Genomic DNA, 18,919 nt, shown 5'->3' with positions numbered 1-18,919 from the left:
ATAAAACAAGGTGACTCGGTAAAAAATCTGGGTATTATCTTCGACCCAACTCTCTCCTTTGAGTCACACATTAAAAGCGTTACTAAAACGGCCTTCTTTCATCTCCATAATATCGCTAAAATTCGATCCATTTTGTCCACTAAAGACGCCGAGATCATTATCCATGCGTTTGTTACGTCTCATCTCGATTACTGTAACGTATTATTTTCGGGTCTCCCCATGTCTAGCATTAAAAGATTACAGTTGGTACAAAATGCGGCTGCTAGACTTTTGACAAGAACAAGAAAGTTTGATCACATTACGCCTATTCTATATATACCTATATACATATATACCTATATACATATATACCTATACTGGCTCACCTGCACTGGCTTCCTGTGCACTTAAGATGGGACTTTAAGGTTTTACTACTTACGTATAAAATACTACACGGTCTAGCTCCATCCTATCTTGCCGATTGTATTGTACCATATGTCCCGGCAAGAAATCTGCGTTCAAAAGACTCCGGCTTATTAGTGATTCCTAAAGTCCCAATATAGAGCGTTTTCCATTCGGCCTCCAGTACTCTGGAATGCCCTCCCGGTAACAGTTCGAGATGCTACCTGAGTAGAAGCATTTAAGTCTCACCTTAAAACTCATTTGTATACTCTAGCCTTTAAATAGACCTCCTTTTTAGACCAGTTGATCTGCCGCTTCTTTTCTTTTTTCTACTATGTCCCCCCCTCCCTTGTGGAGGGGGGGACATAGTTGACCATGGATGAAGTACTGGCTGTCCAGAGTCGAGACCCAGGATGGACCGCTCGTCGGGACCCAGGATTGACCGCTCGCCTGTGTATCGGTTGGGGACATCTCTACGCTGCTGATCCGCCTCCGCTTGAGATGGATTCCTGTGGACGGGACTCTCGCTGCTGTCTTGGATCCGCTTTGAACTGAACTCTCGCGGCTGTGTTGGAGCCACTATGGATTGAACTTTCACAGTATCATGTTAGACCCGCTCGACATCCATTGCTTTCGGTCCCCTAGAGGGGGGGGGGGGGCTGTCCACTTCTGAGGTCCTCTCCAAGGTTTCTCATAGTCAGCATTGTCACTGGCGTCCCACTGGATGTGAATTCTCCCTGCCCACTGGGTGTGAGTTTTCCTTGCCCTTTTGTGGGTTCTTCCGAGGATGTCGTAGTTGTAATGGTTTGTACATTCCTTTGAGACATTTGTGATTTAGGGCTATATAAATAAACATTGATTGATTGATTGATTGATAATATGGCTTTTAATTTTTTGCGTTTTTTGTATTTTTGGTCCAATATGACTCTTTCAACATTTTGGGTTGCCGACCCCTGTTCTAAAGCCAACCAATAATAAATATAATATTTCTTACCATTAATGCAACTTGTTGAACGGGTGCGATAGAAAACAGATGGTTGGATGAAAATACATGAGACTGTTTTATAATTTGAACGTTATTTTTAACACTGTGATTTCCAGCGGAATTATTCATTACTTATCGTGTTAAGCAATGTCAGCTAAGATTTATCTGAGAGCCAGATACAGTCATCAAAAGAGCCACATCTGGCTCAAGAGCCATAGGTTCCCTATCCCTGGTCTATAGAATGGGTCGCGGGCCAGTAAAAACCTAGCTTTGGGCCGCAAAAGTCCCCCTGGGCCGCACTTTGGACACCCCTGCTGTAAATCAAGCAAGAATGGGAAAGAATTCCATCTGAGAAGCTTCACAAATTGGTCTCCTCAGTTCCCAAACGTTAATTAAGTGTTGTTAAAAGGAAAGGCCATGTAACACACTGGTAAAAATGCCCCTGTGACAACTTTTTTTGCAATGTGTTGCTACCATCCATCCATCCATTTTCTACCGCTTATTCCCTTTCGGGGTCGCGGGGGGCGCTGGCGCCTATCTCAGCTACAATCGGGCGGAAGGCGGGGTACACCCTGGACAAGTCGCCACCTCATCGCAGGGCCAACACAGAGACAGACAACATTCACACTCACATTCACACACTAGGGCCAATTTAGTGTTGCCAATCAACCTATCCCCAGGTGCATGTGTTGCTACCATTAAAGTTAATGATTATTTGCACACAAAAAAAAATATATATTGTATTTGCAGTCTATTTAATAGAATATAAGTTGAAAATGATTTGCAAATCATTGTATTCTGTTTTTATTTACGAATTACACAATGTGTCAACTACACTGGTTTTGGGTTTTGTATGTTCAGCACTCCTGCGATGAGGTGGCGACTTGTCCAGTGTGTACCCTGCCTTCAGCCCGATTGTAGCTGAGATAGGCGCCAGCGCCCCCCGCGACCCCGAAAGGGAATAAGCGGTAGAAAATGGATGGATGGATGTTCAGCACTCTAGAGACAGTTTTGTTGTCAATAGTGCGATATGAATAAAGGTAACTATTGGATTGGATTAGTTGTGTTGTGACAAATAAAGCATGCAGCCTGCACTTTACCTGGGAATGTCATCAGGATGTCACAGTTCTCAGTGGGAACCATCTTCAGCCAGGACTTCCGAGACAATATGTAGTGTCTGGCCTGCAGAAGCCTCTTCCCAAATAATTTATCTAGACAGAAGACGGTAGGACAAGGTGAGACCAATAATAGGGCCCAGACTTACTAACTACACCCACCCATCTCCCATGCACCCCTCAAAGGTGTGCCACTGCTGGATGCTGCACCTGTGGACACTTGCATGCAGCATAAACAACACATTCCGTGCAGTCCCCCCCCTTGGGAGGCATCCCAAATACCTCCACCCATGGCTGCACCATAGAGCTTCTCCTGTTGGAAGAGAACAGCGCTAATCTCCACTTTCCAGCATGCACTGCCCGTCGCCATGCACTCACCCAGCACGCCGAACGCCACCGAGGACGCTCCCTGCCGCTGCTGGTCGTCGGTGCGATGCTGCAGCTCGCCCGGTGGCGTCCTCTCCATCCTCTCCTCTGCGCCGCCGCTCGTGTTGACGGCAGCCTCCGTGTCAGCTGCTCCGGTGCCCGTCGCCTGCATGCCGCTTCACAAGGTTCCAGGCGGGGGGGAGGACCGCCGCGCGCACGCTGAAAGGACGAGGGAGAAGGAGGAGGAACATGGAGTCATGGTGGGAGATTGCACACCAAGGCGTCCCTGTCGTGACACGGAGGAGGGAAACACCGCCTCGTATGCACACACACGCCGCTTCAACACTTCCAGCAACACAGAAGCCCCTGCAGTGGATCGCACGACAACACATCTTTTTTTGGCTGACAGGGTTGGCGAAATTGCGGACAAAATATTATAAACTGGAATATGTGTAAAATGACTATTTGAATCATTCAAATCGAATGATAAGTATTTTACACTCTGATATATATATATATATATATATATATATATATATATATCCATCGATTTTCTATCGCAGGATATGGATATGATATATATATATATATATACACACATATATGTATATATACACATACATGCATACATCCATCCATCCATTTTTTACCGCTTATTCCCTTTTGCATGTTCTCCCCGTGAATGCGTGGGTTCCCTCCGGGTACTCCGGCTTCCTCCCACTTCCAAAGACATGCACCTGGGGATAGGTTGATTGGCAACACTAAATTGGCCCTAGTGTGTGAATGTGAGTGTAAATGTTACATATATATATATAAATACATACATATATATATACACATACATACATATGTATTTATATATAAATACATACATATATATATACACATACATACATATGTATTTATATATAAATACATACATATATATACACACACATACATACAGTATATGTATGTATATATAAATACATACATATATGTATATATATACATACATATATAAACATCCATCCATCCATTTTTTACCGCTTATTCCCTTTGGGGTCGCTAGTGCCTATCTCAGCTACAATCGGGCGGAAGGCGATGTACACCCTGGACAAGTCACTACCTAATCGCAGGGCCAATATATATATATACACACATATATGTATATATAAACATACATATATATATGTATATATAAATACATACATATATGTATATATATATACATACATACGTATATTTATATATACATATATATATATATATACAGTATATCCATCCATCCATTTTCTACCGCTTATTCCCTTTTTTTGGCGGATTGCGGGGGGCGCTGGCGCCTATCTCAGCTACAATCGGGCGGAAGGCGGGGTGCACCCTGGACAAGTCGCCATATCATCGCAGGGCCAATATATAAGGCAAAGCTCTCAATTTACCGGTCGATCTACGTTCCCATCCTCACCTATGGTCATGAGCTTTGGGTCGTGACCGAAAGGATAAGATCACGGGTACAAGCGGCCGAAATGAGTTTTCTCCGCCGGGTGGCGGGGCTCTCCCTTAGAGATAGGGTGAGAAGCTCTGCCATCCGGGAGGAGCTCAACGTAAAGCCGCTGCTCCTCCACATCGAGAGGAGCCAGATGAAGTGGTTCGGGCATCTGGTCAGGATGCCACCCGAACGCCTCCCTAGGGAGGTGTTTATGGCACGTCCAGCTGGTAGGAGGCCACGGGGAAGACCCAGGACACGTTGGAAAGACTATGTCTCCCGGCTGGCCTGGGAACGCCTCGGGATCCCCCGGGAAGAGCTAGACGAAGTGGCTGGAGATAGGGAAGTCTGGGCTTCCCTGCTTAGGCTGCTGCCCCCGCGACCCGACCTCGGATAAGCGGAAGATGATGGATGGATGGATGGATGGATACATGTATGTAAGTATATACAAATACATACATATATGTATATATATATATATACATACATGCGTATATTTATATATACATATATATACAGTATATACATACATATATATGTATACAGTATATACATACATATGTGTATATATAATAATAATAACATATATATACTCATACATACATATATAAATGTATATATAGACATACAGACATAAAGATATATACATATATACTGTACCGCTTATCCCCTTTTTTGGCGGGTTGCAGGGGGCGCTGGCGCCTATCTCAGCTACAATCGGGCGGAAGGCGGGGTACACCCTGGACAAGTCGCCATATCATCGCAGGGCCAATATATATATACACACATATATGTATATATACACATACATACATATATGTATGTATATACAAATACATACATATATGTATATATATATATACATACATGCGTATATTTATATATACATACATATATATGTATACAGTATATATGTATACATATGTGTATATATAATAATAATAGTATATATATACACATACATACATATATATACATATATATATGTATATATACATATATAAATGTATATATAGACATACAGACATAAAGATATATACATATATACTGTACATACAAACATGTATATATACATACATACATATATATACACATACATACATATATGCATATATATATATATATATATATATATTTATATTTATATATGCATATATATATATATATATATTTATATTTATATATATATATATATATATATATATATATATATATATATATATATATATACACCTTTAAAATGTTCACTCTGTTTCATTGCTGAAATAAAAATAAAAAAATGATTTTATTTCTCATTAGTGTACACTTAGCAGGTTATCTTGACAGAGAAAACTTTTTTTTTTTTAAACAAATGTAATAAACTCCTGATTAAAATAATTGTGTTTTTTCATTTTTTAGTGTACATGCTGCTCTTTCAAATAGTGGATGCTCATTTTCAGCTATACTCTCTAAACCAGACCTGGGCAAGTATTTTGACTAGGGGGATATTAAGAGGAAAAAAAGGTGGGACAAAAACTCAAAATAATATGTCTGATAGAATGCTAAAAACGTTATGACAGACTACCTCAAAAAATGAGAATGGAATTTTTTTTTTTTTTTACTGAATGATACACCCAGAATATACATCAAAATAAAGAATGTGGGATTTAGAATATTAATAACTATTATATGACATAAACACATATGAACATCACTTCTCGGACCTTCTCTTTCGATTGTCATCTTTTACAACCAAGCAAAACGCTAAACAAATGCAACAGACACAGCAAAATATGAATGTAAAGGGTAAAAAAAAACACTTACAATTTGATATATCACTTAAATCTGCTTCCGCGTCAGTCCCTGAAACCTGCCTTTTAACTGGTTGCCCTGGAAACATACCCCGCCCACACTGCGTGGTGCCTGGTCTGTTTGGACCGACTGTGACCTAGTTACCGTAATAACGCGTATTTCACGCTTGAGTGCAGATTCTAACCATTGCAATACTTTCCATAGTTCAAGATTTACGGTACTTTGAAAACCGCACCGCATGTCATAATGCCAACTGTATTTTTGATGTTAAAGGTGTAAAAAAAAAAGATTTGGAAACGTCCAGTGGGCCAGATTGAAGACCTTAACGGATCGTACCTCCACTATAAAAACAAATACAGTCTCCAATAACAGGTATGAAATATAAAGATGCTAGATTTGACAAAAAAAAGGTCAATTTGAGCAGTTTTTTCCAACCACTGTGCCGTGAAATACAGTCTGGTGTGCCGTGGGAGATTATGTCATTTCACCTGATTGCGTTAAAAATATTTTTTGCAAACCAGTAATTATAATCCGCAAATGTGTTATTGTTGAGTGTCGGTGCTGTCTAGAGCTCGGTAGAGTAACCATGTTATACTCTTCCATATCAGTAGGTGGCAGCAGGTAGCTAATTGCTTTGTAGATGGTTTGTCGTGATCTAAACAGTGTGCAAGTAAAAAGCTATCGAATGCTTAAAACAATAATAAACAAAAGGCATTGAAGCTTAAGGATGGCCAAGTAAAACAGAGCTAAAACTTAACTGGCTGCAAAGTAAACAAAAACAGAATGCTGGACGACAGCAAAGACTTACAGCGTGAGGAGCAGCAGATGGCGTCCACAAAGTACATCCGTACATGACATGACAACAACACAATAGGAGCGCATGACAAGAACTAAAAGACGACACAGAGGAAGTGAAGTGAATTATATTTATATAGCGCTTTTTCTCTAGTGACTCAAAGCGCTTTACATAGTGAAACCCAATATCTAAGTTACATTTAAACCAGTGTGGGTGGCACTGAGAGCAGCTGGGTAAAGTGTCTTGCCCAAGGACACAACGGCAGTGACTAGGAGAGGCAGAAGCGGAAATCGAACCTGAAACCCTCAAGTTGCTGGCACGGCCACTCTACCGACCGAGCTAAACCGAGGAAAACACACACAAAAAAAAAAGTAAGGGTGCCAAATGACCATGTGTTCTGTCAAGACTTGGACTATGACTTGGATTGTTTTTCCGATGCAAAGGAAAGTTGGCACGAGCGAGACGTAAATGTAAGAACATATTTATTTCTTAAACACTATACTAACAAAAGGCAAAACAAAAGGCAAAACAAATGGCGCGCACAATGGCGGAGAACAAACTTGACTACTGAAAACAAAAACTAGCCCAAAGGCATGACTATGGACAAAAAAACAAAAGACAACTGTGACATAAAAAAAACAAAAACTTACGTGACATGAGCAGGAGGGAAACTATGGGCAGAGTGATTAGCAGGCATAGCATGTCATGAAGGGAGTAGGGGTATAAAGTCGCCAGGCTGACTTCCTGGCAAGTTCCGGTTTAAATAATAGACGTGATAATTGCTAACAGGTGTGAGACATGAGGACAGGGGCGTGACATGAGGACAAGGTGAAAACTAATGAGGTGGCATGGTAATAAAACAAACAAGGAATTGCAGGAACAGGAACTGATTGTCCAAAAAATAAAACCAAACATGACAAAAACAAAACATAATCCCATAGACGTGACAGTGTTCGAAGTAGAAGACAGGTTTCAAATTTCATGTGGGTCGAGGAGGAGGAGCTACAGTGTACCGCCTGCTTGCCTGGCAGAATCACTATTGTGACGTCCAGTGGACACATTTAGAACAGCAGTTTCTTTCCATTAAAAAAAATAAGCTTGCCTGACAGAATCACTATTGTGACATCCAGTGGACAGATTTAAAACAGCAGTTTCATTCATTCAAAAAAAAAAAAAAAAAAAGCAGCTCATTTTTATACTTGGCAAACTTATAACACGGGCCGGACAAAAACCTGTTTGCGGGCCTGATCCGGCCCGCGGGCCGTATGTTTGATACCCCTGCTATACAGGAATCAATTCTGAAAGAAAACTACAATAACAATTATTTAGGTGTAATTTGATGAAAAAAAAAAGGCATAATAACACCCAAATGATAAATAACACATCCATCCATCCATCCATTTTCTACCGCTTATTCCCTGTCGGGGTCGCGGGGGGCGCTGGCGCCTATCTCAGCTACAATCGGGCGGAAGGCGGGGTACACCCTGGACAAGTCGCCACCTCATCGCAGGGCCATAAATAACACAGTGTCACATATAACTTCCATAGAATTTTTGGGGGGAATTGAATTATTATATTTATACAGTATAGCGCATTTTTCCTCAAGTGACTCTTAAGCGCTTTACTAGTGAAACCCAATATCTAAGTTACAATTAAACCAGTGTGGGTAGCGCTGAATTGCCATCCATCCATTTTCTACCGCTTGTCCTTTTCGGGGTCGCTGAGGCCTATCTCAGCTGCATTGGTTTTAGAATATTTACAGAACAAAACATCAAATTTATCAGTACACGACTCCCCGGTTTATGAAATTTCCGACTATGTACTGCATCCCAGACCTGCAACTTACATTAAATGGGCCATTTTGACACTTTTAATAATGTTAAAATAGTCCAAATCAATCCAATATATACACATAATTAATGTAAAGAAAAACAAACACCATCAATGCCAGTTTTGTGTAGTTAGCTTTTAACCTTTAAAGGCCTACTGAAATGAGATGTTCTTATTTAAACGGGGATAGCAGGTCCATTCTATGTGTCATACTTAATTATTTCGCGATATTGCCATATTTTTGCTGAAAGGATTTAGTAGAGAACATCGACGATAAAGTTTGCAACTTTTGGTCGCTAATAAAAAAGCCTTGCCTGTACCGGAAGTAGCAGACGATGTGCGCGTGACGTCACGGGTTGTGGAGCTCCTCACACCTGAACATTGTTTACAATCATGGCCACCAGCAGCGAAAGCGATTCGGACCAAAAAAGCGACAATTTCCCCTGTAATTTGAGCGAAGATGAAAGATTTGTGGATGAGGAAAGTCAGAGGAAAGGACTAGAAAAAACAAAAACAAAAACAAAAAAAAAACAAAGACGAGGGCAGTGGTAGCGATTCAGATGTTATTAGACACATTTACTAGGATAATTCTGGAAAATCCCTTATCTGCTTACTAGTGTTTTAGTGAGATCATATGGTCGTACCTGAAAGTCGAACGGGTGTGGTGACCGCCAGTGTCTTACATGGAAGCCATGTTTCTCGACGAGTCAAGGCAGCTGGGCTGAGATTTTTTTTCCCCGTCCTCCACGGTGTAAGCATCCGACGGTCGGGGGCGGCCGTTGGTTGGAGGCAAGAGAGTCCGCAGTTGCAGGAGGCGAGGCACGACGCAAGCTCTCCGCTCATAACTATGGTAAGGGCCGACTTAATACCACAATTTTCTAACCGAAACCTGCCGGTTGACATGTGGTACTGAATTATGTTCGCTTGATAGCTCTGTTCCATAGTAAAGCTTCACCATCATTTTTCGGGAATGTAAACAAGGAAACACCAGCTGTGTTTGTGTGGCTAAAAACGGCCGCAATTCACCGCTTCCCACCTACATCTTTCTTCTTTGACGTCTCCATTATTCATTGAACAAATTGCAAAATATTCAGCAACACAGATGTCCAGAATACTGTGTCATTATGTGATTAAAGCAGACGACTTATAGCTGGGATTGGGCTGCAAAAAAAAATGTCCGCTACAATCCGTGACGTTTTAAACAGTATACTTCGCGCGAAATTTGAAATTGCAATTAAGTAAACTAACTGTATTGGCATGTGTTGCAATGTTAATATTTCATCATTGATATATAAACTATCAGACTGCGTGGTCGGTAGTAGTGGCTTTCAGTAGGCCTTTAAGCTTTTTCTCGTCACCTTACAATTTTTTTGCTGTTTTTTTTTCTCCTCTTATCTGCAGGCGACACTTTGGACAGTGCAGGGCATAATGTCATAAGGTCATGCTGCTGATGGACAAAAAAAGTAAAAAGCGCAAATGCATTCCAGTCATATCGAACAATAATATTCCATTTTTTTCAGCAAATTACACATTGGGCTCAATTCTATTGCTGTGCTGATATTTGTCAAAATAAACATTTCTCCATCTGCCCTGACGTTGTGTCAGATTAGAGACACTAGATGGCGCCAGTGACAGGAATAAACTTCAATGCCCTCACAGAAAGGGCAGCAAAATAACAGTAAAATTCACCAGTTTCATGGAAAACTGCTCTCCTTTTTATATCATTTAGTTAACTTTATATCTCCTACAGGTGAGATTTTGTTTATTTTTGACCGAAAGAAGCTAAGAAAGTCAACTTATTTTCCACTTATGCTTGAAATATTTCTATTGCTTCATTGAAGTCACATTATAAAACCCAAAACCAGTGAAGTTGTCACGTTGTGTAAATGGTAAATAAAAACAGAATACAATGTTTTGCAAATCCTTTTCGACTTATATTCAATTGAATAGACTGCAAAGACAAGATATTTAATGTTCACACTCAGACTTGTATTTTTTTGTGTGCAAATAATCATTAACTTAGAATTTAATAGCAGCAAAACATTGCAAAAAAGTTGACCCAGAGGCATTTTTACAACTGTGTTACATGGCCTTTCCTTTTAACAACACTCATTAAAGTTTTGGGAACTGACAAGACCAATTTTTGAAGCTTTTCAGGTGGAATTCTTTCCCATTCTTGCTTGATGTACAGCTTAAGTGGTTCAACAGTCCGGGGTCTCCCTTGTGGTATTTTAGGCTTCACACATTTAAAATGGGAGACAGGTCTGGACTACAGGCAGGCCAGTCTAGTATCCGCACTCTTTTACTGCGAAGCCACGCTGTTGTAATACGTGGCTTGGCATCGTCTTGCTGAAATAAGCAGGGGCGTCCATGATAACGTTGCTTGGATGGCGACATATGTAGCTCCAAAACCTGTATGGACCTTTCAGCATTAATGGTGCCTTCACAGATGTGTAAGTTACCCATGCCTTGGCCACTAATGCACCCCCATACCATCACAGATGCTGGCTTTTCAACTTTGCGCTTATAGCAGTCCGGATGGTTCTTTTCCTCTTTGTTCCGGAGGACACGGCGTCCACAGTTTCCAAAAACAATTGAAATGTGGACTCGTCAGACCACAGAACACTTTTCCACCTTGCATCAGTATAACTTAGATGAGCTCGGGCCTAGCGAATCTGGCGGCATTTCTGGGTGTTGTTGATAAATGGCTTTCGCTTTGCATGGTAGAGTTTTAACTTGAATTTACAGATGTAATCTCCAATTGTAGTCACTGACAGTGGTTTGCTGAAGTGTTCCTGAGCCCATGTGGTGATATCCTTTACTCACTGATGTCGCTTTATGATGCAGTACCGCCTGAGGGATCGAAGGTCTGTAATATCATCATAGTCATCATTGTCACTGGCGTCCCACCGGGTGTGAGTTTTCCTTGCCCTTATGTGGGTTCTTCCGAGGATGTCGTAGTCGTTTGTACAGTCCTTTGAGACATTTCTGATTTAGGGGTATATAAATAAACATTGATTGATTGATCATCGCTTACGTGCAGTGATTTCTCCAGATTCTCTGAACCTTTTGATGATATTAGGAATCGTAGACCTATTTTCCTTGCAATAGTTCATTGAGAAATGTTGTTCTTAAAGTGTTCCACAATTTGCTCACACATTTGTTCACAAAGTGGTGACCCTAGCCCCATCCTTGTTTGTGAATGATGAGCATTGCCATGAAATCATGGCAACCACCTGTTCACCTGTGGGATGTTCCAATTAGGTGTTTGATGAGCAGTCCTCAACTTTCTCTGTCTTTTTTGCCACTTGTGCCAGCTTTTTTTAAAAAAAGATGCAGGCATCAAATTTCACATGAGCTAATATTTGCAAAAAATAAAGTTTTCCAGTTGGAACGTTAAATATCTTGTCATTGCAGTCTATTCAATTGAATATAGGTTGGGAATAAGCGGTAGAAAATGGATGGATGGATGTATTCTGTTTTTATTTACCACTTAACCAACGTGACAACTTCACTGGTTTTGGGTTTTTTGTATTTTGAAAAGGCATCACATTTCAAACATTTTAAGGTTGTTGCAAAAGGCAAATTAACAAATTACTGAGCAAAAATACTTAGGCACATGTATTTATATATTTTTTTTAATCTGATTACATTATTAGACACTTTACACAACTTTATGTATTACCATTTTGGAGTTATGTGTGCAAAAGGGAGAATTGATGCTATTTTAAATAAAAGGATTCCGCGTAATTAAAATGTGGAAAAAGTGAAGTCCTGCGAGTACCTTCCGGATGCACTGCTTGGACAATTTTGAGTCTCCAGTGCATTTTTTATTTTTTGGGGAATGTGGAAGGAAGTCGGAGTTCGGGAGAAAACTCATGCGTGCGCGGAGAGACCTGAACAATAATGTATTCCAGGAAAGACCGGCAAAGAGTTGGTGAATTCTTATGCAACTGTCATCTGAAGTGACACAAACTACTTTCTGTGCTATTCTAAAATGAATGATTTGAATAAAACACATTATAGCACCTACTTGAAAAGGATTCTGACGGTTTAGAACAAGGGGTGCCCACACTTTTTCTGCAGGCGAGCTACTTTTCAATTGACCAACTCGAGGGGATCTACCTCATTTATATATATCATTTATATTTATTTATTTATGAAAGAGACCTTTTTGTACACAAGTTAAATGTGTTTAATGATAATACAAGCATGTGTAACACATATAGATGTCTTTCTTTCACAAAGACAAGAATATAAGTTGGTGTATTACCTGATTCTGATGACTTGCATTGATTGGAATCAGACAGTAATGATGATAACGCCCACATTTTCAAATGGAGGAGAAAAAAAGTTGTCCTTTCTGTACAATACCACATGAAAGTGGTTGGTTTTTGGCATCTAATTCATCCAGCTTCCATACATTTTACAAGAAAAACATTGGCGGCAAATTCCGTAGCTTGCTTGATTGACATTCACGGCACCCGAGGGTCTTGTGAGATGACGCTGGCTGCTGCCAGTTCATTATTATGAAAAAATGACAGAGAGGAAGGCGAGAAACACTTTTTATTTCAACAGACTTTCGCGCCGTCCCTTCCGTCAAAACTCTAAAGGCCGACTGCACATTTCCTATCTTCACAATAAAAGCCCTGCTTCATGCTGCCTGCGCTAACAAAATAAGAGTCTCGGAAAGCTGGCGTGCACAAGTGATGTGCACGCCAGCTTTCTGAGGGATCGCTTGTGCACGCCAGTTTTCCGAGACTCTGTATTTAGTTAGCGCAGGCAGCATGAAGCAGGGCTTCTATTGTGAAGATAGGAAATGTGCAGTCGGCCTTTAGAGTTTTGACGGAAGGTACGGCGCGAGAGTCTGTTGAAATAAAAAGTGTTTCTCGCCTTCCTCTCTGTCATTTTTAATAATAATGATCTTGCAGCAGCCAGCGTCATCTCACAAGACCCTCCGGTACCGTGAATGTCATTTAAGGGACGTCTTGGTGAAGATTGATGATCACTAATCTTTAGGTCTATTTTTTTTAAAAGCCTGGCTCGAGATCGACTGACACACCCCCCGCGGTCGACTGGTAGCTCGCGATCGACGTAATGGGCACCCCTGCCCTAAGGGGTAATGGACAACTGGGCAGCGCCAGAGTAGCTGCAGCCTGCCACCATAGCCCCCACTCTCTCCTGTGTTGAAAGTCTCGAGATGTATGTTGTAATGGAGGTTTTTTCCCACTTCAGACTGGGCCCTCCTAGGAGCCCAGTCGGCCGGTGCGACGTATACTCCAGAGCGATTTATAATCTGAAAAATACGGTACGTATGTGACGTATGTAAGAAGGTGCGCTTGCTGAATGTGAGAAGGACAGACAACAAAGAGTGGGAAGAGCCTGTAGTGCAGACCTGGGCAAATTAAGGCCCGGGAGCCACATGCGGCCCGTTAAGCTTTTCAATCTGGCCCGCTGGACATTCCCAAATATTTTTTTTAGATCTTTAAGATGGAAAGTGTAGCTTCCATTATGATGTGCAGTGATGTTTCAAATTTCCATAAGTCTTGAATTATACAACATATTTCAATGGTTGGAATCTGCGCTTTTGCATGATATTTTAGTGACTAGTGTTGTCCTGATTCCAATATTAATTTGATACTTTTTGGTACTTTTCTAAATAAAAGAGACCAGAAAAAATTGCGTTATTGGCTTTATTTTCAAAAAATCTTAGGGTGTGGCAGACCGGTACTTTTCAAAGGCGGTATGGTACCGAATATGACTCATTAGTATCGCTTTACTATACTAATACCAGTATAGCGTACAACCCTACTAGTTACTATGGTAATCTACGTCACAGCAGGCCAGACGAGGCACCAAGCAGTGTGGGTGGGGAGCGTTTCCACAGAGTGTTTCCAGAGCCTGAAATGTGGGTGTCAGGGACAGATGTGGAAGGAGATTTTCACAAGAAAGTTCTAAAGATTAGTGATATATCACATATATCAGATTGTAGATGGGTTTTTTTACCCTTCACGTTCATATTTCGCTGTGTTTGTTGCATTTGTCTTGATTGTAAAATATGTGGATTGAGAGCAGGTGTGACATTCATATGTTCTCAATATTCAGGGTTTTATCCTTCATAGAAAAAATACAATTCCATTCCGTTTTTAAGGCGGTCTGTCATAACATTTTTTGGCATTCAATCAGACTTAAATGTGGGGTTTTGTATTAGTTTTCATAAAAATTGATATATCGGCCCCCAGACACATTTTTTTCTCTAAGTTTGGCCCCCCGAGTCAAAATAATTGCCCGCAGCCAAAAGCAACTGCGTGAGAACGTATACTCCAGGGGTGTCCAAACTTTTTCAACAGAGGCCCGCACACGGAAAACTTTAGGCATGCGGGGGCCATTTTGATATTTTTCATTTTCAAACCATAACAAAACATATGGATTTTTTTTTTTCAATCCTTAGGGCTCCTGGGGAGCATAAAGGGTCTCAGTCAATAAAATGTTAAAAATAGGTCAAATTATTCTTATTTTTTATTTAATGCTTACAGTAAATATCTATATCAACTTGAGGTTGATATAAAGTAAAACAAAAAAGGTTTTATGCCTTTTCTGTCAGACAACTTTGTTTTTTATGGTAAAACTGAAATATGCAGTATTTAGATAAATAGACAGATGGATGGATGGATGGATAGATAGATAGATAGATAGATAGATAGATAGATAGTACTTTATTGATTCCTTCAGGAGAGTTCCTTTATTTAGCAATTAAAGCCCTCAAAAATCAATAATGCAGGACACCATTGATTTTATCCATCCATCCATCCATCTTCTTCCGCTTATCCGAGGTCGGGTCGCGGGGGCAACAGCCTAAGCAGGGAAACCCAGACTTCCCTCTCCCCAGCCACTTCGTCTAGTTCTTCCCGGGGGATCCCGAGGCGTTCCCAGGCCAGCCGGGAGACATAGTCTTCCCAACGTGTTCTGGGTCTTCCCCGTGGCCTCCTACCGGTTGGACGTGCCCTAAACACCTCCCTAGGGAGGCGTTCGGGTGGCATCCTGACCAGATGCCCGAACCACCTCATCTGGCTCCTCTCCATGTGGAGGAGCAGCGGCTTTACTTTGAGTTCCTCCTGGATGGCAGAGCTTCTCACCCTATCTCTAAGGGAGAGCCCCGCCACACGGCGGAGGAAACTCATTTCGGCCGCTTGTACCCGTGATCTTATCCTTTCGGTCACCATAGGTGAGGATGGGAACGTAGATCGACCGGTAAATTGAGAGCTTTGCCTTCCGGCTCAGCTCCTTCTTCACCACAACGGATCGGTACAACGTCCGCATTACTGAAGACGCCGCACCGATCCGCCTGTCGATCTCACCATCCACTCTTCCCTCACTCGTGAACAAGACTCCTAGGTACTTGAACTCCTCCACTGATTTTAATTATTTAATACTTTTGAGTAATCACTGGGGTGTAACGGTACGTGTATTCGTATTGAACCGTTTCGGTACGGAGGTTTCGGTTCGGTTCGGAGCTGTACCGAACGAGTACGTGCTAGCAGCTAGCAGGCTAGGACAACATGTTAAGGCCAGAGCTGGAAGACCCTCCTGCCTCGTTAAAACTTCCCGTTTGGGAACACTTTGGCTGCGCGATACAACAATGGAGGACGGAGGTTTGCTAAGATTGTTCAGCAGCTGCTTCTGACAACACGTCAAACATGTGTTGCACCTTTCCTGCTTCCGGCTCCCATAGTGTCTCCCTTGTGCGCTCAACCCTTCACTCTACCCGGAAGTGGGTCTCCACAGCTTCGAACTCCAGGGTAAATGAAGAGTCCTGGCAATTAATTGCAAATCGTGGCTTTATTGAGGTCTTGCACACAGCCAATCCAACAAAACACCAGACACTCCCCGCAATCACGCTACGCTCCCCCAACAGGATCGCTTGCCCACTATGACGTCACATGCTGTCCTATATTAAAGGGCCACACACACACACACACACACACACACGCTACTCTCATAACACAGTGGTTCTCAACCTTTTTTCAGTGATGTACCCCCTGTGAACATTTTTTTAATTCAAGTACCCCCTTGCCAGAGCAATGCATTTTTGGTTGAAAAAAAAGAGATAAAGAAGTAAAATACAGCACTATGTCATCAGTTTCTGATTTATTAAATTGTATAACAGTGCAAAATATTGCTCAATTGCAGAGGTGGGTAGAGTAGCCAGAAATTGTACTCAAGTAAGAGTACTGTTACTTTAGAGATTTATTACTCAAGTAAAAGTAAGGAGTACACACCCAAATATTTACTTGAGTAAAAGTAAAAAGTATGTTGTGAAAAAACTACTCAAGTACTGAGTAACTGATGAGTAACCTGTTTGTTTAATGATTACGGCAACAAATAATGCACAAAAACATAAAAATAGCAATGAGCAAATTCAGAGCCAGGAATATCTCTTAAGAAACTAAAACAATAATATATATCAAATAATACTACATTAAAATAAAATAAAAATGAAGGCACATTGAGCCACAATAACTTAACAGCACCATAGGCTCAGTAGGCATTGATTGATTGATTGATTGATTGATTGATTCTTTTATAAGTAGATTGCACAGTACAGTACATATTCCGTACAATTGACCACTAAATGGTAACACCCCAATAAGATTTATAAAGTTAATCAATTACTTAATAAATGACCAAGTCGAGGTGATCTACTTCATATATATATATACATACACACACATATCATATATATATATATATATACATACATACACACACATGTATATATATATATATACATACATATATTTATATATACAGTATATAATTTATATTATTTTGCCGTTTTTGTTGACATGTTAACAGTGTTTTAATGAATATACATGCATGTTTAACATATAGATTACTATCTTTCATGAAGACAAGAATATAAGTTGGTGTATTACCTGATTCTGATGACTTGCATTGATTGGAATCAGACAGTATAGTGCTGATAATGCCCACATTTTCAAATGCAGGAGAAAAAAAAGTTCCTCCTTTCTGTCTAATACATCATGAAAGTCGTTGGTTTTTGGCATCTTATTTGTCCAGCTTCCATATTCGTTTTTGTACACTTTACAAGAAATACATTGGCGGCAAACTCCGTAGCTTGCTAGCTTGTTTGCGCTGGCTTTCGGAGACTCTTATTTTGTTAGCATGGAGCGGCGCTTTTATTGTGAAGACAGGAAATGTGCGATCAGTCTTTAGGCTTTTGACGGGAAGTACGGTTGAAATAAAAAGTGTCTTTTTTCCTTTACACTTTTGATTGATTGATTGAAACTTTTATTAGTAGTTTACACAGTACAGTACATATTCCGCACAATTGACCACTAAATGGTAACACCCTAATAAGTTTTTCAACTTTTTTAAGTCGGGTCATGTGACCGCCTGGCTCTGTTTGATTGGTCCAACGTCACCAGTGACTGCATGTGATTGGTGAAACGCAGGCATGCGTAGATTCTACTTCGAAAAACCAAAACAAACATTAATAGATCGATAAAAAAAAAACGTAGCGAGTAGCGAGCTGAATGTTGATAAATGGAACGGAGTAAAAGTAGCGTTTCTTCTCTATAAATATACTCAAGTAAAAGTAAAAGTATGTTGCATAAAAACTACTCATAGTAGTACAATTTGTCCCAAAAGTTACTCAAGTAGATGTAACGGAGTAAATGTAGCGCGTTACTACCCACCTCTGCTCATTTGTAGTGGTCTTTCTTCAACTATTTGGAGAAAAAAAGATATAAAAAAAACCTAAAAACTTGTTGAAAAATAAACAAGTGATTCAATTATAAATAAAGATTTCTACACATAGAAGTAATCATCAACTTAAAGTGCCCTCTTTGGGGATTGTAATAGAGATCCATCTGGATTCATCAACTTCATTCTAAACACTTCTTCACAAAAAATAGAAATCTTTAACATTAATAGTTATGTAAAATGTCTACAAAAAACGGCGGGCGGTGTTGATTAACGTGGACCCCCGACTTAAACAAGGTGAAAAACTTATTGAGGGTGTTTTCATTTAGTGGTCAATTGTACGGAATATGTACTGTGCTGTGCAATCTACTAATAAAAGTCTCAATCAATCAATCAATCAAAAAAAGCACTTTATATGTAGAAAGGTTTTGTTAAGAAACCATTCCGAGCCTTATCTTATTTAG

The 18,919-nt window shown here is 40.5% G+C and overlaps 1 protein-coding gene across 1 annotated transcript in view; it reads right to left on the bottom strand.

Moving 5' to 3' along the window:
- The window catches only part of ano8a (anoctamin 8a), a 78,242-nt gene that overhangs the window by 57,686 nt on the left and 1,637 nt on the right, over window positions 1-18,919 (bottom strand). The window contains exons 3-4 of the mRNA XM_061919827.1: window positions 2,860-3,066; window positions 2,467-2,577 (exon numbers count right to left, since the gene is read on the bottom strand). Coding sequence (XP_061775811.1) covers window positions 2,467-2,577; window positions 2,860-3,019 — 271 coding nt within the window. The 5' untranslated portion in view covers window positions 3,020-3,066. The remainder of the gene's footprint in view (window positions 1-2,466; window positions 2,578-2,859; window positions 3,067-18,919) is intronic.

Source organism: Nerophis ophidion, linkage group LG14, assembly GCF_033978795.1.
Source record: "Nerophis ophidion isolate RoL-2023_Sa linkage group LG14, RoL_Noph_v1.0, whole genome shotgun sequence".
NCBI classification, from domain to species: Eukaryota; Metazoa; Chordata; class Actinopteri; order Syngnathiformes; family Syngnathidae; genus Nerophis; species Nerophis ophidion.
Note: the sequence above shows the minus strand (reverse complement) of the source record. Positions and strands in the feature narration are given on the sequence as shown.